The sequence below is a fragment of the Brachypodium distachyon genome, chromosome 1 (genome assembly GCF_000005505.3).
Source record: "Brachypodium distachyon strain Bd21 chromosome 1, Brachypodium_distachyon_v3.0, whole genome shotgun sequence".
Taxonomy (NCBI): Eukaryota; Viridiplantae; Streptophyta; class Magnoliopsida; order Poales; family Poaceae; genus Brachypodium; species Brachypodium distachyon.
This window is the reverse complement of record NC_016131.3, coordinates 59,819,717-59,843,884: the sequence shown is the minus strand read 5'-3', so window position 1 is coordinate 59,843,884 and position 24,168 is coordinate 59,819,717. Positions and strand designations below refer to the sequence as shown.

The following is a 24,168-nucleotide window of genomic DNA, read 5'->3' as shown; positions in this document are numbered from 1 at the left end:
AATATTAGGAGTGAGAGTGGATAATTAGGGCCCAATGAAATAAGTAATGTGATGTTTTTAGACCTGCGTACTCAAAATACCATCTAAATGAGCTGAGAAGCTCAATTCCATGAAGGCATGAACCTAAAACTGATTTATAGTTGCTTGTCACGTCACGCATTCACGCAAGTTCTATAATTTTTCCATCACAGATATATTAGCATAACTATTATTGTTCCCGCTATTACTTCATGGCAAATCAAGACCATACTTCTCTTTCTGCCGGGGAGGTGGAGCAGTACCCCAGATCTGAACCATTTGAGAAGAAGTTACATTGTCATATGTCAGTATGTCACCGGGTTTATGCGATGGCATTTTCTTCTGCTGACTAAGACAGGATATTAGAGTGCACAACCACCAGACTGGTCATTGGTCCGCTTCAACAAAGCAGCCTACCTTTTTTCTGCCGCGACCAAACAGATCTGACAATTGCACTCATATCTTTACTGAATAGCGATGCATGCTGACTGTCCGTCCTTATCCACTTTGGCTTACAGCACATGATTTATTTGATTGTTTCATTCATGGCCAGCTAGCTAGCTGCCTTGTTTGTCTGAAAAGGCCAGGGAGGGATGCAAGGCTTGTTTGGTCATATGTGGCCCGGTCAAGCATCTAGGTTCGATTTCCTCCGGAATGATCGACCATTGAGGCCTCATTCGTTTCACGAGAGTTTCATTTAAATTTTTGTTCCTGCATTAAACTCTCTCTTCTTCTTTTTTCCAAAAACGAGAGAACCATTGGACGAGGGGATATACATGAGAGTTTCTGCTGGTTTTTGCACATATATTGCCAAGAATTTCCCTTCATGGATGCAGAGCTTTGGCATCCTTTTGTGTGGACAATCGCTAAAAGATTAACAAAATATAACATGCGATTTCTCATAGGTTCCTATATGAATAGTGCAACTTGATTTTTGCTGACTGTTACATGCCCTTTACTAGGCCTACTCAACAATATGAACTAATATCATTGGTTAACCATCAGATCATGTCGGAGGTTAAAAAAGAGTAAACCTAAACAATTCAATCATCTCAAGCGTACACAATCTGTCCGTGCCCCAACAAATTCCCTTCCCTGTTCCTCAATCGTAGCACGCAATTTTGAGATCCATCGAAATAGAGCAATACAATAGCTTTTAGTGCAGGAAGTTTAGCTGAATACAAAAACTCTGCCTGTCTGCTGCTCCTAGACAAAGCCATACGAGCAACACAAAATTGAGAACAGGTACCTTCTTCTCCTGCTGCTCTGGAGAAGACTGGCCCTGACCGCCCCTTCTTCCTGGGCTTTCTTCTCGCACTCACCTCCTCAACGGTCTTCCTGAACGGTGGGAAAACAATTATCCTCGCAGTGAATATAAAAGTCTTGCAGTGAACTCGGCCAATTGTCCAGTAGAACAATAGACTTTGGATAAGCTGGTTTAGTATATAGAGCAGGTGCTATATGTTCAACAACTAAAAGAGCTCACATGGAGCCTTGATCTAGGCTGTCAATTTATTTTGTGAGTTCCTTCCAACAAAAGACTAACGTTTGTTACCTCCACTGCACATGCATTGCTCCCCAATTGATTCATTCTTTAGTCTGCTAGACAACAAATGACGAAGATAGAAAATTATATTATGGGTGGATTTGAAGGACCAAATACGGATAACTGGCTGGAAAATTAGTGCAGAAAGATAGAAGAACAATAATTTTACAAGGAGGGGCAACAAATAATTCATAGAGGAACATCAATTATAATTAAGTGGAACAACTTGTTCTATGGAGCAAAACAAAAAGTAATTCTTCAAGGAAACTATTCTATATTAGTCAAACATTCTTTTTGAGGGAATAAATAAAATTCAAAATAAGTGACATAAATTACAGGAACAAATATTTGCTCTAGGCAGAACAAACATATTTTCTGAGGAACATATCTTTTCTTTCTTTTACATAAAAGGGAAATTTTGTTTCTGGGTAGCAAATGAGTTTGAAAAAAAAAAGAGAGGAATGTAAATCAACAATCGAAGGAACAACTATTCTACATTAGTGAAACATTTTGGGAAGAGCAAATAATTTCATTATAAATCAGAAATAACAGGAACAAAAAATTGTTCTAGGAAGATCCAACACATTTGTAGCTCCCGGGTGCAAGGTAGGCTACAAAGAGATCTGCGTAAATAAGTCAAATGGAAACATGATGATTTGGATCTCTTAGGTCATATCCTAGCGGTTTGTCTTTTGCCATATTTGTTCCTTTCGGCGTTAGTGCACGAATAATGAGCAGCTACATATATATACAGGGCATAACTGCTCCCTCAAATATAGTGGTAATTTTGTACTTTCCGATCTCTATCCCCGTATACCGCCAACTCATATCCAACTTCTCTCTATCCTCAATGAGAAAAATGGATTAGACTAAACCCACCAATCATTTCCCATGCATTCCCATTCCCCTAACTTACAATCTGCAAGACACCTAGAAATATCTAATTTCCTTTCATAGTTCAGCAATCAACTTTCTTCGGGACTGAACTTTGTCTCTATCTGGTATTGTGTTATTGTGTATAATTCCCTGAAGAGAAACATCTACAACACCGCACTTGTAAACCTGTGAAATTCCAATTTTCTATAGATGTATCCACCGGAAAGATCAGTGGTGAGATAGTAGCTAACGACATTGCACAATATTCTATCAAACGAAGAAAAGGACTGAGATAGAGCCACAGTAAAACAAGCACAGCCGGCAATATGTTTCCAATTTATTTATTTTATTGGTACGAATATGAAATTGTTAAATCAACGCTAAGTTATGCACGAAATAGCAGCAGACAACGCAAGTGAATCGAGAGGGAACTATTTTGGGACTCGAATCCGATCAGAGGGGAGGGAATCCTCACCAGCGACCTCGTGTCGGCGGGAGAGATCGGGGGCCGAGGAGACCCCGCGGGCAATCATACGGCAAGACTGCGCCTCCGAAGCTGGTGCCCGGGGTTGGATGGAGGCGTCATCGGGGATCCCGCAGCGAGCGCGAGCCGCGAGGTCACCGCCGCCGCAAAGGCTAGTCGCCGAGGCCCCGAGGACGAGGGAACCAACCAACCCACTTCTTTTAGCTTGTTCGAAGGTCCATCTTCCCCTCCCTGTCTCTTGGGGCCAGCCCACTCAAGCGAGACGATTTACGTGATTCTAAGATTCGCTAAAAAAACGTGATTTTAAGAATTCTACTCAGTTTAGAATGAATTCTCAAAAAAGGAATGATCAGACCGAATGAAAATTTAGGGGGTAGGCAATCGGTTGGACAGGAACATCGAGGGACGAAATTGACTTTATTTCCCGGCGCACTTCTTCCAGCGTCACTGGGCCACTGTGAAGATGGATATTGTCCAGGCGGTAAGAATTTTTTTTGAAACATGTACCATGCCCGCAGGCGTCAATGACACAATCATCGTGCTAATCCCTAAGATCAAGAATCCCACCTGCTTGAAGGACTTTCGCCCCATCAGTCTATGTAATGTGATCTACAAGGTGGCGGCGAAATGTCTAGTTAATCGCCTCCGCCTGCTGCTCAACGGCCTGATCTCGGATACCCAAAGTGCTTTTGTTCCGGGGAGAATGATTACGGACAATGCGATTGTTGCTTTTGAATGCATCCATGCCCTTCAACATGGATAGAGAGCTGGCAGGTACTGTGCATACAAACTCGACCTGGCAAAAACCTATGATCGTGTTGATTGGGAATAACTGGAAGCGGCCCTATGTAAGTTTGGCTTCGTCAACAAATGGGTGAATTGGATCATGACCTGCGTCATGTCTGTCAGGTATGCTGTGAAAATGAATGGCCACATCTTGGAAAGCTTTCGCTCGACGAGAGGGCTGAGACAGGGAGACCCCCTCTCCCCGTTCCTGTTCTTGTTCGTGGCTGATGGACTATCGAGTTTGATTGGGAGAGAGATTGAAAACACTAATCTGAATGTGCTCAATATTGTGCACCGTGGACCGGGAGTTTCACACTTGTTATACGCTGATGACAGCCTCCTTTTCTTTGACGCAAGATAAGACCAAGCTCTGGTTATCAAAGACACCTTGGCCAGGTATGAATCTAGTACTGGTCAGCTACTCAGCCCGCCGATTCCATTCTCTTCGGAAAGAATGTTTCTCAAGTTGACGGAGCTGCTGTTTCCACTGTGCTCGGAGTGTCTAATGTCGCTTTCGAAGAGAAGTACCTTGGTCTGCCAGTTCCAGAGGGGCACATGAAAAATGGCCGGTTCCAATTTGTTAAAGAAAAGGCGAGGAAGAGGCTCAACAACTGGTCCGAGAAGTACCTGTCGGCTGGCGGGAAGGAAGTCTTAATCAAATCGGTAATTCAGTCCTTGCCCACGTATGCAATGAGTGTGTTCAAATTCCCAAAAGGTTTATGTGAGGATTTGGAACATATAACGAGAGATTTTTGGTGGGGTGATGAGCACAACAGAAGAAAAATCCACTGGTCTGCGTGGGACAAATTGATCCGGCCTAAAAACAAAGGTGGTTTGGGGTTCAGAGATATGGCAATGTTCAACCAAGCGCTCTTAGCGAAGCAAGCCTGGCGCCTCATCGATAAACCCGATAGTCTGTGTGCCCGTCTGATCAAATCCAAGTACTATCCTGATGGCAACATTCTGGACACGGCGTTCATACAAGCGGCATCGCCGGTATGGCAGGCCATTGCCCACGGCCTAGAACTCCTGAAGAAAGGCTATATTTGGCGGATTGGGAATGGGATGAATGTTGACATATGGCGCCGGTGCACCGGCAGGACGACGTTCTGGCTTGGTTCCCTGATAAAATGGGCATCTTCACGGTGAAGTCTGCCTACAGGCTTGCTCTGGACTTGTCTATGGCGGAGGGGAACGACAGCTCTAGCTTGAGCCCCGATGGTGATCGCAAAATCTGGGATGTGCTTTGGAGGTGCAATGTCCCGCCGAAAGTGCGGGTGTTTGGCTGGAAGCTGGCCACAAACTCCCTGGCTGTGCAGGCTAATAGATGTCGGCGCATTAAGAACACAACCCCTACCTGTGCTATCTGTGGTTTGGAGGAGGAGTCGAGGTATCACGCCGTGATGGTCTGCCCAAAAGCCCGCGACCTTCGCCGTCGTATGAGACTTGAATGGGAGCTGCCGCCTGAGAAGATTTTGGAACAGAATGGGAATGACTGGGTACTGGTTACGCTCGATTCTGTTAGCCCGGGTACTCGCCAGAAGTTGCTGTTCTTGTGGTGGCGGGCGTGGCATCACAGAAATGATGTGCTGTTCGGTAAAGGAAACTCCAGCATTGAGGAATCGGCTCGTTTCATATATGGCTGCGCCAGGGCACAGGAGAGTCTGAAAGGAAGTGAGCTTGAAATCTGTAAAAGTCTGAATCTCTTTAATGGCACCAAAGAGGCCCAGTCCATCGACGACATGAGGCCGGTGGAACCTCTGGCCGGTATGGCTTCCAGCTCTGCTGCCAAACCTAGGGTGTGTTGGTGCCCGCCTGCACCGAACTGGCTCAAGCTCAATGTTGATGCAAGCTTCCTGGAGAACACTAAGGAGGCTTGGTGGGGCGGGGTGTTAAGATCCTGTGATGGAGGTATTGTTGCCTCCGCATGGGGGCCGATTACCAACTGCTCGTCTGCTTTTGTTGCCTCCGCATGGGGGCCGATTACCAACTGCCTGTCTGCTTTTGAAGCTGAAGCTGATGCCTACATGCTTGGTATGGAAGCCCTTCCCTTGCATCCGGAGGACAAGCTCCACCTGGAAACTGATTGCCAGGCACTGGTTAACTACCTGCAGGTCAGTGCTGTTGATAGATCTCCAGCTTGCTTTTTACTCCAGGAGATTAGGAATGTTCTCTGTCGCCGTAATGGCCTGTTAATTAGCTGGGTGTGCCGGGATGGCAACTTGTTAGCTCATGACCTTGCTCGTTTGCTAGATTGTCGAAAACTGCTGACCAGCTACAGGGGTCTGTCCCTGCTCTGACTGGTGATCAGCGCAATGCACCTGTAAACTGTTATCCTTTCCGAGCTAATTGATTGCTTTCCCCTAGAAAAAAAAAGGCATGAACAAAAAACTTTCTCTTTTCATTGGACCGAGGCATATTCCTCGCCGTTTTCTCTCGGTCCACAATTTTTCTTTTCAACACTTTTTTTGCTACGTCGGCCTTAGCAAGGACCGTATTGCAAACCCATCGGCCCAGCAACCGTATTTTTCCTTGGCGCCATCTTCTACTCCCTCCATCCTATATTAAAAAACTAAATATTACATGTATCTAAATTTTTTTTGCTATAGATATATTTAAATTTGAACAAATTTGAGTCACTTAATATGGTACGGAGGGATTGCTTGTTCTTGTCTTCAAAGCCCCGAGCAATGCATCCATGTCCACGTGCCGGACGTCACCGTCACTCGCTGCCGCCATGCATGCCAATGCCGCGCCGGCCACTTTTCGTTCAATGAAACATGATTGCTGTTACCATCCCTTCCCATGGATTCTTGCCTCCCGAGACCTGAGAGCGTGCAGTTAGCCCAAAGCCCCAAACCGAACACAAACTGTTATCTGTTTCTGATGCCACAATTTGGCCACTGAGCGTGAGGAGTCGGGCTCTCGGACGTATCCAACGAGTCACCGCTCTTTGAGGAAATATCCGAACACATGTCATTGACGGCTTTAAGATCAGCTAAAGCCTGCTCCCAGCCTCTCTCCATTAAACGAGCCTTCTCTGCGAGCTCGGCATACCTGCCAACCATGGTCCTCAATGCTGTACGAGCCATCACATACCTACGATAACAACGATTAAAACGTGCCGACTTCACATCGTTGAATTGAACACCAAACCTCCTACGCAGAGCACGTATCATGCAATCCGCCGCTCTTTCCTCCGCATCAACCGCCGAAGTAGCGGCGCCTCCTATAGCGTGCGAATGCAATCAGTGTGGCATCTCATAGGCAATGCCAGCTGGACACACGACCACAGGAACAGCTACACACGAAAAAGATAAAGACCTGGCATCCATTAGTACGAGATTTACGCAAAAAGTTAAGCATCACAACCGTCAACTCAACATCTACATTCTAAAAGAAATAGCACATACGTCCATACAAAATTTACATAAGAAAAGGAACAACATATATATAGATCACGAATAACATTAGAAACCGAACAAGTGAATAACTACACCATACTTTACCATTTGGGGCAGGATCCATACGAAAAAACTCAGGAGACTAAACGCAATGCTAAATCACAAGTGCTAAGTACGCAGTCCCTCTCCCCTCCTACTGTCAATCCGATGGCACCCAACTGTACTGAGAAGGCGATGATACACCTTGCCATGCATGCATATATATACATGGAGCCACGTCACCAATCTAACAACATGTGCTCCCTTCGGATAACGCGAGTACTCCGCCATCTGACACGTCGCTCCATGCAAACCAGATAGCCGACACGTTGGTAGCCGGCCACCAGCTCACCTCATGTAGATCCAAAGGAGTCTATCCTTCACAACTACCTGTCCCCGTAGCCCATTCTGTACCGACAACAACGATCCTCATGTGCAACCGCCAAAACCGTAAGCTCAACTCAGGAATCTTTGGCCCATACGAGACGACGATTTGGCCAACCTACAAATTGACACAGCTCATGTCAATCACAAGCGGCCCAACAGTTTAAAAGAAAAGGCAATTTCCGCCAGACCGTTACAATTACTGCTATTGTTTTACTGTTTGATGATCTCAAAATTATGAATTCGAAACGCGTAATTTCATTATAAACGTAGAATCTCGACCAATCCTAACCGAAACACATGGTCCCAGGAAAAGAACCTATCGTGCCATAACACGAATCATACACACCTGCACAATAAAAAAATGTACAAAAATACAGTACACACCAATATGGGTGTCCTCAATGATAGATAAATAAACTACCGAAAACTACGGCCGGCACGGGCCTGACGGCGCAGTGAAGCGCGCGTCTTAAGCTAGTATAGACAAGGTGACGGAGGATTGTAAGATTTTGAAATAGAATCTTTTTAAAACCATTATCTATATTGAGATATAGGCAACCAATTTAGACAACCGGTTATAATCTGCATCCTAATTAACCACCCCGAGAGCGCTCTATAGAGGCCAGAAACAAACACCTGAAAATGTATATTTTGCCTATAAACAGAAGAAAAGGCCTTTGACACCACTCAGATAATTGGAAATCTAGGGTTTTAGCCCAAAAGGCCCACAAATATAAACCTCCCAACTCGTTACCTCTCCATCACCTATCGCGCCGCCAACCTCTTCTCGCCCCTCTACTCTCTCGCTCGCTCGCACCCCCCACGCCAACCCTAGCTCCCGTAGTCCTGCGTGCGCAAGGATGGCGGCGGCGGCTGCAGGCGGTGCCCCGCGGGCGCTCTCTCAGCGGGAGCAGGACATCCAGATGATGCTTGCAGCCGACGTGCATCTCGGCACAAAGAACTGCGATTTCCAGATGGAGCGCTACGTCTTCAAGCGCCGATCCGACGGTATGCGTGATTAGGTTTCTTATTTACGGATGGATTACTACCATAACAGACATAGATCATAGTTTCTCCTGTTTAGATAGATCAGGTTGTACTTATATGTGTGGTTAGGGTTTTTAACTGCGTTAGGATGCGATGTCCCAAGTGGTAGGATTAGATTTCTCGCCTTGTGCGCCTTGGTGGTTGCATATGATGATATGGGCGTTGACAACGTTTCGCGGTACAAGACGATTTTCTTTGTTGTGTTAGATGCTTGTTCATAAAGGGAATAAACTACTTACTAGTTGGTTCATAGTATTTAATCCGCCAAAAAAAGGTTCCTAGTATTTAGCTAGTGCATCATGATGGAATATGATGTATACCTTGATGGCTTGGTTAGCTGTTAGTGTAACTTTCAAATTGACATAAGGCAATAAGTGGAGTGCTTCATAGTATCATATACCTCCTGTTCTCGACGTACTCTACAACTGGTTAAGAGTGGTAGTTTGAGATATCCACCCTGTTGTGATTCTAGGTTTTGTACTAGCTGATTGTGATTTCTCACAAATATGCTGCAACCCTGCAGCAGCTATTCTTTTTAGACATCAGAACTGCAAATCAGAGCCTGTGAAAATTTTCTGCCACAATGCAGCCAAATGATAGAACATCAATCACATTGTTTCTTGCAATGATTTCTCTTGTTAAAAGGTCATCAAGATTAAGGGGGCTTCTCCGTAAGCAACTCCTTTGCTTAGAAGCGAAATTTGTCATATACCAATCCATTGTGGCAGTAGCAGCTTATGAGGTTATACTTGTATATGGTTCTTGCAGGTATTTACATTATTAACCTTGGCAAGACCTGGGAGAAACTTCAGCTTGCTGCCAGAGTGATTGTTGCGATCGAGAACCCGCAGGACATCATCGTGCAGTCTGCTAGGCCTTATGGTCAGAGGGCTGTCCTCAAGTTTGCACAGCACACGGGCGCCAATGCCATTGCTGGCAGACACACCCCTGGTACCTTCACTAACCAACTGCAAACCTCATTCAGTGAGCCACGTCTCCTCATCCTGACCGATCCCAGAACTGATCATCAGGTATTTCTCTTTTGATTTTATGTGCTTTTGTGCAATGGAATTTGGTAAATGGATAATCTGGTTAACATTTTGTTTTACTGAGTGCAGCCCATCAAGGAGTCTGCTCTTGGAAACATACCTACCATTGCCTTCTGTGACACTGATTCGCCTATGCGCTATGTTGATATCGGCATTCCAGCCAACAACAAGGGAAAGCAGAGCATCGGTTGCCTATACTGGCTGCTTGCTAGGATGGTTCTTCAGATGCGTGGCACAATTCTCCCAGGACACAAGTGGGATGTCATGGTAAACTTGAAAGATCCGATGACACATCTCAATTTTTGTCTTGGTTCTTACTCAATTGGCTTTTGGAAATAACATTCTATCTGCTATTTCATCTTGTAATTACTCATGTATCTGTTATTTTTTTGTAGGTTGATCTTTTCTTCTACAGGGATCCAGAGGAAGCTAAGGAGCAGGATGAAGAGGAGGCTCTAGTAGCTCCTGAATATGGTGCCCCGCCGGTTGACAATTGGGGTGATCTCCCTGCCCTCTCTGCAGCACCAACAGGTGCTGAATGGGGCAGTGCTGTACCAGGTCTGTTCACTTTTTTTGTCGTTCATAATCTTAATTCTGTTATTTCTGAATATCCATCATGAACAATGCCACCTCTCATTATTAAGTTGATTTCTCCACTTACCTTCATAATTTGACTGGCCATCTAGTCGGATTACAAGTGTCTAATCTGTTACCTTGAATTAAAGAACCACAAATGTAAAACTGGCTAGCTGAAGAACTTCATTCTGTAAATGGTTTTTTTGGGCTTGGTCTTCTTCCTGTTTGTGTATCATGGTTGATTACAGAAAACATGATTGTTGTATCATGAGACTGAAGCACCATGTTTTTATTGAACTGCAGCTCCTGTGGCTGGAGAAGGTTGGGAGGCACCTTCCGTCCCTCTGCCTGCTGATGCTTCTGTTCCTGCTCCTGGTCCTGCTCCTGCCACTGGTTGGGAAGAAGGCAGTGCTCCTGCTGCCACCGGCTGGCAGTAAAGAGGTTCAGCATGGCTGTCACTCGTCAAAAACAGGAGGAAAAAGCTCGAGTTACTTAACATTATGTTCGTGTTGGTAGATCTGTTTATTAAGCTACCCAGTTGCTGTACCGTGTAATGTTAAGGGCGAATCAATTTTGTGTGTTCAGTGTTCACTCAGCTGGGCACTGCCAGTTACGTACCATGGATATCGTTTTTTAGCTGTACCATGGATATCGTTGCTGCAATGGCAATGGTCTCCTCGTTGACTTTTGATGTCTTATGATGTCATTTTATTTTTCTTCTCGTCGTAAATTAGAGATTAATTGCCAGTTAGACCCATGTGAAAAGATGACACGTGTATTGCGGCATTGCGCACATCTCAAAGCCCTTTTCCCCAATGTTTTCTTCTGTCCTATCTGACAGATCAATCCGGCCGAAGCAGATTCGCTCGTAGATCATAATCATCATATATCCGTGCTCTTGTGATCTTGTCTGTGTGGGGATCAATCGGGGAACAAGGAAGACGCTGGGCACTGCGTTTTGAGAAACGGAACTGTAGCTCACAAGATTCTGATGAATATCAGCTTCCAAGATGCATGGATCGAACCAGCTTTACAAGGAAAACCAACCTCGAGAAGAAACTGGAGAAGCTCGGAGAGGTGATTGCGTATTAGCTTGCTGATAGAAACTGTTGGATTTGCAACCAAGTGCAGCCACGTTGCAGATGGCATGCTGGACCGGCTCGACACTTCGACAGGTATGCTGGCAGAGCGGGTCATCAAACACGCGTGAACCAACAAGGAATGCTCACCAGTTCGACAAGCAAGCAGTGACCATTTTCATCTAGTTTATCAATTTGATAGTAGATCAACCCCCTTCAATTAACCCCAAGATATATTGCTCCATCTTTCAAGGTCCACGTCCGATCGATTTATAGTGCAGGGAGCACACATGACGAGTATGTACTCCTGCTTGCTGGTTGCCATTTTTGGGTTGAGCTCAAGGCGAGAATGGATGTACACATGACGAGTATCACATCAGTATGCTGGAATTAAATTGTTGTACGTCTTAATTGCACCGTGTTCTTCCACCTAACAAGAGACGTAAGTGCGCGCGCTGGACGGGTCGAATCATGTCGCAAGCATGAGTACCTTTCGTAATCATAGAAGTTTTCCGGATGACGGTGCGTACCTCGATGAATTCCGTAATCGGCAAGGTTGATTTCTGTTGAGAAGGAACACGAGTCCAAATTTCATTTTGTTTTCATACTCCGTATTAGTATAATTTCTTTTCGATTACGTCCAAATTTTAGCAATCTGAGGAGGGGCTTTTTTTTGTTTCCGCGGGCTTCATTGTGACCCCAACCTCAATAAAACCTAACAACCTGCGGTGCAAATTCGAGAGCCCACAGACCAACCAAGCAAGTAAGCAAGGCATGGAGTCCAGCAACCATGAAAAAAGAAACCTGACTCAGCCATGAAGTGCGTCGCAGTCTTCAGCAAAGAAATACTCCCTCTGATCCTAATTAATTGTTGAAATATTACATGTATTTATACACATTTTAGACATAAATACATCCATATTTTGGCAAATTTGAGATAATTAATATGAATCGGAGGGAGTACCTTTTTCTCTCCGTTCTTCCCATATTTCCAAAATTCTCACTTCCCAACTATCTCTTTTGTCGAATGCCTTTGTATTGGAAAGTGGTTAGAATATTGCTGATTTTTTTAATCAAACTGCGTTGAAACGGTTGAAAGCTGCAGTAAATTTGTGTAAGAAGTGCTGAAAGTTTTACAAATAGTTAAAGGTTCATCTATTTTTGAAAGTTTACAAAAAAAATAGTTGAATTTCATCAAAGAAATGTTATAGACAAATACACGAGAGACAACTAACTGAAATTGATGCAAGGGCAACTCCAACGGGGCGACGCATTTGAGCCTGCGTGGTCCGTTCGCCCTGAAACGGACAAAACGCGTCCCCAGCGGGGCGACCCATTTTGCGCGGTGGTCCGGATTCTGATCCGCGTCGACCCATTCGGGGCAAAATCTGGGGCGGGTTTGCGTCTCCACGGACGCGAGAAGAAGTGCCGCGCGGTCCGGTTGGTCCGCGTGGTCAAACGTCCTCGCCTTCCCTGTCCCCACCTGCCAGCGACCCAACCACCTCCTTTCGCGGTCATATTAAATGGGGACCAGCCCCCGTCCCCATTTCCCACCCCACTTCGCCGAAGACGAAGAACGACCACGCGGTGTCGTTAGAATCGCACGTTCACCATTGGTTCCCTCCTGTCAGCATCGCGGGGGTTCACCATTGCGCCGCCCGGACGCTCCGGCCGGCCAGGTCGACGATACGTCAGCATCGACTTGGCCAGGGATACTGGGAGCCCGTTCAAAATGGCCTGATGTGCATCTGCCGCACGTGTGGCACTTGAGCCTGGAAAGGGTTCCGGCACTGCCGACGCCGCTCACCGGCCAGGCCCGCCTCCACGAAATCATGCGGCGGCGAGCGCAGCTCACACCGGAGGAGCGCCAGCTGGACATGTACCAACCGGTGTCCTCATACTGGGACGCCTTGTTCACGTCCGAGCATGACCTCCGGTGCGAGGGCGTCGACCTCAGCGTGGCGCCGCCCGCCGCCGTCAAGGAGGAAGATGAGGAGGAGGACGACGTCAAGGAGGAGGTGGCGCCGCTGGCACGGACGGCGGAGGAGGAGGCCACTTTTGGACACTCTTGGAAACAATGAAAAGGTTCTAGATTAGATAAGTCATAAAACGATCCTAAAACTAGATACTTTAGGTCCTTCTCCCGGATTTTTAAGGGTTTTGATGCCAAGTTGAGCGGTTTTTCCCTGAATTTTCGACGTCGGATGTCTCGATGGCATTAGGTTCCTGCCAAAAATGGTCCTTGAATTCAAAATTGTATACATTTGATACCTCAAATATGCACGGTAGCATCTGACATGTAGAATTCTTAGGAAAAACCGCGCCCCGTGGAGTCAAAACCAATCAAAATCGCCCAAAACCGGAAGTGGGACTGAAAGCATGCAGTTCGCAAATTGAGAGACCAAATGTATATGATTTTTGAGTTGAGGGAACATTTCTAAACTTTTTCTGCCAATTGAGGAACAAAAAAATTGTAATTTTCTCTTATAGAAAAGTGTACCAACATCTATCACTGTAAATTAGTTTATTAAATTTTTCATCATATTTATCTTCACAATATATTTATTTGATATTCTAGATATTACTCCCTCCATTCATAAATTCTTGTCGTTGTATTTAAGAACTAATGTTGTAGCTATCATTGTAAATTCCCATGTTTGTTTTCCCGTAAGACCATTGACTGGTTTCCTGCTCAAAAGCTCTTATAATCATTGTTTTGTAAATCAAGGTTGGAAATAAACACTCCAATCAGTAATCACAAGTGACAAAACTAAGGTCCCAATGACATCTCACTCACAGTAACCCTTCTGTCTCGACCCATCACCATCTCTCACTTTCAACTCTCCCACATATAACCACTAAAAAAATCTCTCTCATATATATATATATTAAAAAATCTCATGTATATTCTAAGCCACATCTCAAGGCAAATCGCAGGGGAGCATCCAGAGCCCTACCTTGGCCTCATCAAAATCCTAAGGACAGACATACCTCCATTTCAATCTCCTTCTCCTCTGATGATAGTCATTCGTATACCCACACCAAATCTTACAATCTCAACCAGCCAAATCAGAATTCTTTCCACTCCAACAAACAAAAAGGAGGGGTAAAAAGTCTCGCCCCTGAGATCCATCCATCCACAAAGGGTCTTGTTTGTGGGGCTTCATTGCGTCAGCTATTAAAAACTCGCCCGCTTCCAGCCCCCCCATCGCACAAGCACCTGCAATGGCCGCTTCCGCCCCGTCCGCCACCTCTCAGATGCGCCCAAGCCGCCGCCGCCCTTATTAAAGACCGCCGCCGCCTCCCCCGTCCTACCCCGCTCCTACCTGCCTTGCTCGCCCGCACCCGCACCCGCACCGCGCACATCTCGCGCGGGCTCACCCCCCCCCAGGCCCGGTCCCGGTCCTTGCCTGCACCGTCTCCTCGAACTTCGTGGCTGGTGGATGCGCCGGCCCTCCCCCTTCCGCGAATCCAGGTGATTCGCATCGCCGTCGCGCCGTCAGGATCCAGTTCGTGAGCAATGGCGGCGGTGGCGCCACCGCTGTGCACCTGGATCGTCGCCGCCTGCTTGTCCGCGGCCTGCGGCGCAGACGAGAAGGAGAAGCAGCGCAACTATGGCGGCGGCGGCGGCCTTTTTGGCTCGCGCCGCCGCCTCGGTGCTCGCCGTCGAGGTGGGGCGCGCTCTGGTGAGGACATTTCCGTTTCCTTGTATGTTTTTTCACGGCTTCTAGCTCCTCGCCCGGATGTGAACTGTAAAATTCCAGCAGGGTTTTACCACATAGGTAGTATCACCGGGTGTTTGGTGCGGCGTAAAGGTCCGGGATTTATACGGTCTCAGGCGTCACATCTCTCGTGTGCGCATTGGACTTTCAGGGGAGTGTGCGAATCTTGGTCTAGCATTTGTGTGATGTCTCGGGCTTGCCGTCATGTCCATGATTCCGTATGTTCATGCATGCTTTGGAAGTGAATAGGTGACTTTGCCATTATGCAATCATGAAAAGGATATTTAAAACCTGGGATTTTTTTAATCAGAGTTGAAGCATATAAATTTGTTGTTGGATATCCTACTTAAGAAAACTGGAATTTTTTGTGGGGAAGCATATGTTTTGGAATTATTGCCAGTTAGCAACTTCCATTCATTTGCTATGTTTTATTGCGGGTATGCATAAACCATCCTATGTTGTTTGTCAAATTTGGTCGCTCAAAGAAACAACCAAGTGATAAGCTTTTGGTTTGCTGTCTATTCATCGGCCATCACATATGCTGATCTGAGTTTGTTGCCCATGGCCTAAATAGTTCTTATTTACTGCAGGAGTCCCAATTGCTGTTTCTTTGCATCCTGAGAGAGGAGCTCTGGAAAACAAGAAGTCTGATACCAAAAAACGGAGGGTGGTTGTCACTGGCATGGGTGTAGTGACTCCATTAGGCCATGAGCCGGATGAGTTCTACAACAACCTTCTACAGGGTATCAGCGGAATAAGTGAGATAGAAGCATTCGACTGCTCCAGCTATCCCACGGTATTTTGTTATTCTACTCATGATAGCGGATGTGACATTTATTTTGCAATGTAGCTGAGAAATACCTTTACAACTACACTGCTTGACATGCTTTCTTCCATACAGAGAATTGCAGGAGAAATTAAATCATTTTCTACAGATGGTTGGGTTGCACCAAAGTTAGCTAAGAGAATGGATAAGTTCATGCAATATTTGATAGTTGCTGGTAAGAAAGCATTGGAAAATGGTGGCATCACTGAAGATATTATGAACGAGTTGGACAAATCGAGATGCGGGGTTCTAATTGGATCTGCTATGGGTGGCATGAAGGTTTGGTTCTTGCAGTTTATTATTTACTTCTCATAGAAGAAAAGTGTTCACACTGTTACCTTTCAATTTAGTGTAGCTTTCTTATGATGCTGTTTTAAGCAGGTTTTTAGTGATGCAATTGAAGCATTGAGAGTCTCTTACAGGAAGATGAACCCATTTTGCGTACCTTTTGCAACTACAAACATGGGTTCAGCAATACTTGCGATGGATCTGGTGCCTTATATGATCTGATCTTCCATTATTCTTTAATTTCCCACTGGTTAATAATTCTTATAATTTTAAATTGTATACCTATGCAGGGCTGGATGGGCCCAAACTACTCTATCTCTACTGCTTGTGCCACTAGTAACTTCTGCATTCTTAATGCAGCCAATCATATCATAAGAGGGGAAACTGTAAGTAACTTCATTGCATGATATCTTCTGCAAACTGACAAACATCCTAGTTGCTAACATATACTAAACACAGGACTTGATGCTGTGTGGTGGTTCTGATGCACCAATTATCCCAATTGGTAAGACACCTCTTATTTGAGTATCTTCATCCAAACAGTTATTGGCTTATTGCTTTCTTTTACCTGAACCTCTTGTTTTCTCATGCGTGTATCATTGATCATTTGAACTGTTACATACAGGGTTGGGAGGTTTTGTGGCCTGTAGAGCTCTTTCACAAAGAAATAGTGATCCAACAAAAGCTTCTCGGCCTTGGGACGTGGTTAGTTCTCCCATATTTTTCAACAAAATCACTACCTATTAGCCAGTTATTTGCTTCATATGTGTCTACATTACAGGTCTATATCATTGATACATTTGTTTGCATTTTTACTGGCTTGGTGCACACATTTACCTGATGGTGATGACTGCAGTAGTCACATGTGTGGAATCAGCAGGACTCTTACTGTACTAATAGTCTGTGTTATCTATTTTTCTGCACAACAGGACCGTGATGGGTTTGTCATGGGAGAAGGGGCTGGTGTGCTTCTTCTGGAAGAACTTGAGCATGCAAAGGTTTCTTTAATGCAATTTCCTTGATTTGTGAATTTGTTTTCATTTGTGTAGTTGTTCCATGGTGATTTTTTTCAAATGTAAGATAAATTTTCATTCTGCAGCAAAGGGGTGCAGAAATATATGCTGAATTTCTGGGAGGAAGCTTTACGTGCGATGCATATCATATGACAGAACCACATCCTGAAGGTGAAGAATATACCTTAATCTTGTGGTCCATATGTTCTTTCATTCCCGTGTTTCCCTAATATATTTTGTGCCATTTTTTACTAAAAATATGTTTATGTAATGTCAGGGAAAGGGGTTATTCTTTGTGTTGAAAACGCACTGGCTGATGCAGGAGTAACAAAGGAGGATATTAACTATGTAAATGCCCATGCTACATCTACACAGATGGGTGATTTAAAGGAATTTGAAGCTCTCGTCCGTTGTTTTGGCGAGAATCCTCAGGCATACCTCCTGATTTCAAAAATATTTTCCGTCTCTTTCAGTGTGTAAACTAAGCTGTGGAAATGATTCGCATTTTGACGTTGCAGCTAAGAGTAAACTCAACAAAGTCAATGACTGGCCACTTGCTAGGAGCTGCAGGCGGAATAGAAGCTGTAGCTGCTATCCAAGTATGTTTTACTTAGTTCTTTTGCTTTCGGTTGTTTACTTTTCTTATTCTATTATTTATGCAATGTCGTTTTTGTTCCTATCTTGCACTTCCATGGGGCTTCTTGAAATTTTCTGCACTATCGCGTTTTTGCCCAAATGTTCATCCAATATGATGATGTCATGGCCAGTTGATCATGCTATAGTAAGATAACCTACATGGCCTGTTAGAATTGGGGTCTTGGCTTTCCTTTCCTTTGCGACATGGCTCTAACAGAGAGGTGTAATTACTCACCTTTAGCACCCAGGCTTGTGATGGTTGTGAATTCAGGGTGTGCATTCGGTTTTCGGTTCGGTTAATACGGTTTGTATACTTCGGTTTATTTGGTTTCATATAAAAATACGGTTCGGTTCGGTTATAACCAATAAATTTCGGTTCGGTTTCGGTTATAACCAAATTAACCAAAGTTGACGCGATTTTTTGTGCAACACATAATTTTTTTTTCATGTCTTTCAATTTTCACTGTATAATGTGAAACATCGATTAGCCTACAGACGTCAATCTATGTTCCTTTTTGAGTCAGTTCACAAATTGCACAACTAATAGCCTTGAAAATTGATCTAGTCATTCGGCTGCCTAGGCCTTGCTGAGCACTTGCCAAATGGTTATAAATGTTGTACACTTGCAAATGGCAGACTACTTAGTATTAAATGTTGTAGACTTGTAAACAGTAGCTCTGCTTTTGTTATAGTAGAGCAGTACTAGTTTTTTGTTCATGTGTACAAGAAGGAAGAAGTAGAAGCGTAGTACTAGTGTACTACTTTTCTCAAAAAAGAAGAAGCATACTACTTTTATTTTGTTGCGACAAGTAGAAGTATACTACTAGTACTACCGACTGCTGCCAAAGTGCTGAGCAGTGTGTCAGGCAGGCCATCGATCCATTCTCGAAAACTAAATAGAAGAACTCATCGGACCACCGGCTATCGGCTACGAGGCCCTGTTCATTTACCTGTCGGCCCAACCAAGTGCAAATCACAAGCAGGAACCACACAAGCAGGAACAGAGAACGCACATGCATTAGATTTAGTACCACCTCGGCTTGGTAAGGAGAAATGAAGCTCTACCAGGCCTATAAATATACCAGGTCCGTGCGTCGTCGGTGTCCATTGAACGGCAGGAGCGGCCCGCGCGGGTGGCAAAGCCATCTGGTAGGCCAAAATTAAATACTCCCTCCGTCCAACAAAGGATGTCTCAACTTTGACTAAATTTGAATGTACCTATACACTAAGTCATGTCTAGATAGATTCAAAATTTGACAAATTTGAGACATCTTTTGTTGGACGGAGGGAGTATTAAAATATTTTTCGCTTTTGTTCGGTTAACCAAGGGTTTTTTGGTTTCTAACCGAAAAAACCGAATGCGAAACGGTTAGCAGATTTGGAAACCGGAACCGAAACCGAAAACCGGCAAAACCGGAATTTCGGTTCGGTTTTGGCTTTTCCCGGTTCGGTTTTCGGTTCCGGTTCGGTTTTGCACACCCTGAGTTGTGATGATAGATAATTTTTAAAAAATTTCGTAGTTGGGCATCTTTTCTACTCCTTCCGTTCCATAATTCTTGTCTCGAATTTGACCAAGAATGGATGTCTCTATTCCTAAAAAGTGTCTAGATACATGTAATATTTCGACAAGAATTATGGAATGGAGTATTTAAATACGCTCTTATATGCGCTAATTTCTAATTATAATTCACTGATTCACTGGTGTCACCAACTTTGAATTCTATGGATTGTGCTTTTGGCTTTGGGTTTTGGCTTATACCATCATGTGACAATATCCAGTCAAAATCCAAAAAGGCAAAGCCTTATACAAGCCAAAAATCAAAAGCCACAAGTTATGCCTATCCAAACAGGGCCTAGATTAATAACTGTATGCACAATGCCTTTATAATCTTGCAGCGTTATCTCACCCTGAGTTCATATGCCACTCTACCCTTAAGAATCCTTATGCTGAGGGCAAAAACAGTTCAAACTAACAGAATATCTAACTACCCCCTCCTTTTATTTTCACTGAAATTTAGGTATATGGTACTGATGTATGACATTTTTCATAAATGCCAGTGTAGTTTTGATTTTTAAATAAGCCGTTATTTAGCCACAGAAATGTCAAGGATTTCGTTATGTGAAGAACTGGGTAACATACTCCTGTATTCTTCCTTTCTCACCCTCTCCACCCATCACCGACCTCCTCCACTCCCACTTGGCGGCTCACCACTGAATCATGCACTGACTACCAGCTCCAATGGGGCGAGCTCGCCCTGCAACTCCAACAACCCTGACACCCTTGGTCGCGTTGACCTTGCCTTGGAGGTCAAGTACTGTGACTTTTGAGGCACTGTGTCCTAGAGGTTTAGTGTTTAGGGAGACGGAGGTGGACGAGGTCAAGGAGCATCCCAGCTTGGCTGTGGACGTGGAGGTGGAGAAGAGGCATCCACTCCAAACTTGGGGATTTCTTCCCCAGATCCATTGCTGGGTTTATGAAATTACCGTAGGGTATGGAGGATGTGAAAGGAAGAATACATATATTTATCATCCAGGTTTTGACATAATGGCATTCTCCAAATTTCTGTACATAATACTTGTGTGACGCCTACTTGTGTATTTAACAAAATTTGTAGTGGTATTTCTTAAATCAGGCAGCTTAGACATGCATTCATGCTTCGTACTTATTAATAACTGTCCAACAATCAGCTCAACAGTATATGGATTATGTCACAAAGGTGAGAAGCATCGGATTTATATTTGAAAGTGTTCATATAATCATGTTTGGCAATTATTAATAAAATACAGCAAATGAAATCAACAGCTCTCGTTTGATTTAGGACACCGTCAAGGTTGTCAGGTCGTTTTAGCAAGCTGTGGCAACCCCAAGACCCAGGAATGCCTAGGTGCCTACACTAGATTATATGATGTAAATAAAAATCATGAACCATGCCTCATATGGCTTGAAATTAATAAATAATTATGAAGCATATGGCTGGTAGTTAGGAGATATAGTAGCACAATAGCATTCCCAGTTACCATGTCTCTAGAGGGAGCAACAGAGTGAGCCATGGAGCAAGAAGAGGGAGTAGAAAAAGAAGCACAGAAGCAAAGCAAAAAGACGGTGCTGGGAAGAGATTGGTAGAAGACAGGGCAGCAGAGCAAGTAGAGGCAGAAGCAGCAGAGAGAAAGAGAACAGAAGCAGGTCTGAGCAGAGGAAGGAGAAGGAAACTAATCTGAATTCAGCTAGTCTCAAACTTTTGTGGAGGTGGCAGAGTGCGGAAGGCAACTAAGACTGAGATGGTGGCAAGCTTGCTGGAGTGCAAGGATCCCTCCCTCACAGAACTCCTCCTAGTCATCTGCCTAACTCTGGTTGGCGAAGGCAAAGCTCCCTGATGTCTGCCTCTAGCTCCCGGGACAATTTGATGTCTCCCTCCAGCTGCAAGGATGACTGTGCCAAGCCATACTGGGCCTTATGAAAATCAAGAGAGTTTTTTTACCTGAAGTTATGGCCATTTATCAATCTCAATATGGACAGTTGCTAGACATATTTTACAAAGAGGCATCAAGTAGCATCCACCTTTTATTCATTCCAAGGTCTGCAGATTCTTGGATTGATAACCTGCAACATGTCGTAATTTCTTGTTGTGCTACTACCAACTTCAGAGTTGAGAGAGCAGCTGCCAGGGACGAAACCAGGAAAAATAGCCACCGGTGTCAGCCACTACGCCGACTATGGGACTATGCCACTATGGCAATATTTGAACGAACTAACTATTGTACTGGTATAACCTCACACCATCTCACCTTACGAATATGACTTTATAAGACATAAATAAGAAAAATATGCAAAGAGGGGGTGAGTGAGGGAGATATTTTGAGATTTTTTGGTGCTGCCGCAGTAGAGAATTGGGGTGCACTTACTGCCACCGTTCCATTTATAGGAGGGATGCGAGAAGCCACAGAGCCGCCAATTGGCTGAATCGTGTTGTAGCCTTGTGAGCTGTAGGTCCTAGTGGGGCTGACTGTTGGCCTGTTAGTGTTACGGTTGTAGTTGAGCTGAGAGCCCAAGATTGTGGGCTTGTGAAGCTGGGCTGGGTTCATCTGTATGTTTTGGTTGGGTTCACCAGCATATTATAGCATATATACTCCCAGTTGAAATGCTCAGTAGCATTGGTGTCAGGTGACACCAGCGCTTACATGTCATCTCTGTTCCTGGCAGTTGCTTGGAGCCTAGGATGGAGGATCTACTGTTTGTTTTGATGCATACCATTTGTTTTGATGCAAATGATAACATTAGACTGAACTCATCATGATTGTCTTCCTCATGATATTCTATTTCCTCGTGTCTATGCAGGCTATAAGGACAGGTTGGATCCATCCAAATATCAATTTAGACAACCCGGAGAAAAATATGGTAATTTTCGTTTGATACACAATATTTCGCTTCTCTTGAATGAGTTACAAATCTCTTCTCACTAAATTGAGGCAATGCTGCTACCAAAAAAAAAATAGTTATGCCAGGTTATGTTTTTTCCCTCAGGCTATCACTGAAGAAGTTTGAAACGAAACAACAAACCTAGCGAATCTAATGTGCAGTGTTTCTTTGAACAGATAGGATTGTTTTGCTCCAATGTGCTACTCCAAAGGGGTTTCTAAATTTACGGTCTTGGTCACAAGTATTATCTTTTTATTTGTATCAATATACTGTTGTAGATATTTGTTCAACATAAAAATAAAAATAAACCCAGGCATGATAAGGAAATTAGTACAAATTTGAACTAAAACCACGACAAGAATTTAGGATCCGAGGGAATAGCTGCTATTTTAAACAGGGAGTTCCATCTTTTTGGGTGGGTATGATCTTTTTGCAATATTTGAATTCATCTAATATGCAGAAGATTTCAATATTCTTGCAGGATGTCAGCTTACTGGTGGGATCACAAAAGGAGAGATGTGATGTGAAGGTGGCGCTGTCAAATTCATTTGGATTCGGCGGGCACAATTCTTCAATTCTATTTGCACCCTTCAAGTGATCACGATTGATGTGCTACCTTATGGTAGGATTGCATCACGGGACTGGGACTTTGTCAACTGAACTCAACAACATTTCTTGAGACACAAATTTAATATGGGAATCCAACCTTGATAGAATATATTGCCACATAGCCAAGCAGACATAGCAATTGAGTTATTTTGTATTGCAAAAGGAAGAACAAAAAAAATCCCATGCAAGGGTGTCTATTCAGAAGTTGATCCAGATGTTGCAGGTGCGCTTTGGTCCATCCTATTTTTGTACCAGATGTTATTGGATTATATCGTATAGGAACATTACTGGGCCGGTGTGTTTACCGGACAAATACAGCGCTTCCTTACAAAACTGCCTCGTTGCGCTCGTTTTGCCCAGGAGCTGCGAGTTTGTACTCCATCGATGTGCAAATAACTGTAATAAGCAGCTGCGAGTTGCTATTTTGACTCCTAATTCGGTGTACCTTGTTTTGCATTATGTTGATTCCTAATTGGTGTCGGTTCGCATTGCTGCAAATAGCACATCAGCCTGTCGATTTACGCAGGTGTCAAACTGAAAACTGCTTACGAGATGTTAAAAGCTACCGAGTCTCCTAGCGACGAAGCTGCAGCATCTTGTGATCGCCGTAGACTGGCACTTGACGGCAACTTGCCCTTACTGTCACTAGGTCTAGGCATTGCGTTGGAACATGTTTTATAATTTGCTGATGTGGGAATATAGATATGAACGCAGGAAAAAATTGGTAAATCATCAAATGGTAAACGTACCAAATCATGCCGGGCTCCCGACATCTGGCTCCATTAGTGAGCTTTGGGATGGCATCGTCCAGGGCAGTCCCTAAACGTGCTAAGAAGAATCTCAACGATCGGCCCATCTACACCTGGTGGGAGATATGGAAGGAGCGCAACAAGAGGATGTTTAATGGTGCGGTATTGCAGGCCTGCAGGTTGCCTATTTGGTTTAGGAGGAGTATCTAAGGTAGGATCCGGGCGTGTTCGGCAGGTCTAGGAGGCTAGGCTCCTCTTCGTTGCTCTTCTTTTGCTTTATTTTGCTCCTCCCCTGCTTCTCTCGGTCTCGGGATCAATCTTTCATCCCTTTGTACAGTGATTCCTTAAATCGACTTTTCCTTAAAAATATCATGCTGTGTTGTGACGTTTCACCACCGACCCCTCCCTCTCTCCTCATCTAGTTTCCCGTGGCTCTCTATACTGGCAGGGCGCTAGGGCGTAGGGCCTTATTTTTTTTTTAAACACATCACAAATCTTGAGAGATATGAAGAATAGCGCTGATTAAATCAACGTGAGCAACAATGTCAAGTTTAGGATCTGAATCTGGGCGAAGTGGTTTCACCACAAGGAAGATTAAATCAATGTAAACACCCATG

The 24,168-nt window shown here is 44.3% G+C and overlaps 2 protein-coding genes and 1 long non-coding RNA gene across 4 annotated transcripts; 2 read left to right on the top strand and 1 right to left on the bottom strand.

The window, feature by feature from the left end:
* Nucleotides 1–908: 908 nt before the first annotated feature.
* Nucleotides 909–3,170, bottom strand: LOC104581764. Its single transcript, XR_729902.3, has 3 exons — nt 2,916–3,170; nt 1,574–1,617; nt 909–1,356 (listed from the first exon to the last, which is right to left on the bottom strand). It is a non-coding gene; the product is annotated as an uncharacterized LOC104581764 (long non-coding RNA).
* Nucleotides 3,171–8,292: 5,122 nt separating this feature from the next.
* Nucleotides 8,293–10,942, top strand: LOC100839630 (40S ribosomal protein SA). The gene is made up of 5 exons (XM_003557703.4): nt 8,293–8,548; nt 9,356–9,618; nt 9,706–9,903; nt 10,032–10,194; nt 10,516–10,942. The coding sequence occupies exons 1-5, from the start codon at nt 8,401–8,403 to the stop codon at nt 10,647–10,649; spliced, it is 906 nt and encodes a 301-aa protein (XP_003557751.1). The 5' UTR covers nt 8,293–8,400; the 3' UTR covers nt 10,650–10,942.
* A 3,397-nt stretch (nt 10,943–14,339) lies between these two features.
* LOC100839330 (3-oxoacyl-[acyl-carrier-protein] synthase II, chloroplastic) lies at nt 14,340–23,265 on the top strand. 2 transcript variants are annotated; one of them, XM_024457305.1, is made up of 13 exons: nt 14,340–14,962; nt 15,604–15,809; nt 15,915–16,118; nt 16,221–16,331; nt 16,418–16,513; nt 16,587–16,632; nt 16,753–16,832; nt 17,057–17,125; nt 17,227–17,311; nt 17,418–17,572; nt 17,659–17,739; nt 22,113–22,172; nt 22,675–23,265. In XM_024457305.1, exons 1-13 carry the CDS (start codon nt 14,812–14,814, stop codon nt 22,789–22,791), a joined length of 1,461 nt encoding a protein of 486 aa, XP_024313073.1. In that variant the 5' UTR covers nt 14,340–14,811; the 3' UTR covers nt 22,792–23,265. The 2 variants fall into 2 exon arrangements, with proteins under 2 accessions (XP_024313073.1, XP_003557750.1); XM_003557702.4 differs by having other exon boundaries at nt 14,341–14,977.
* Nucleotides 23,266–24,168: the final 903 nt, after the last annotated feature.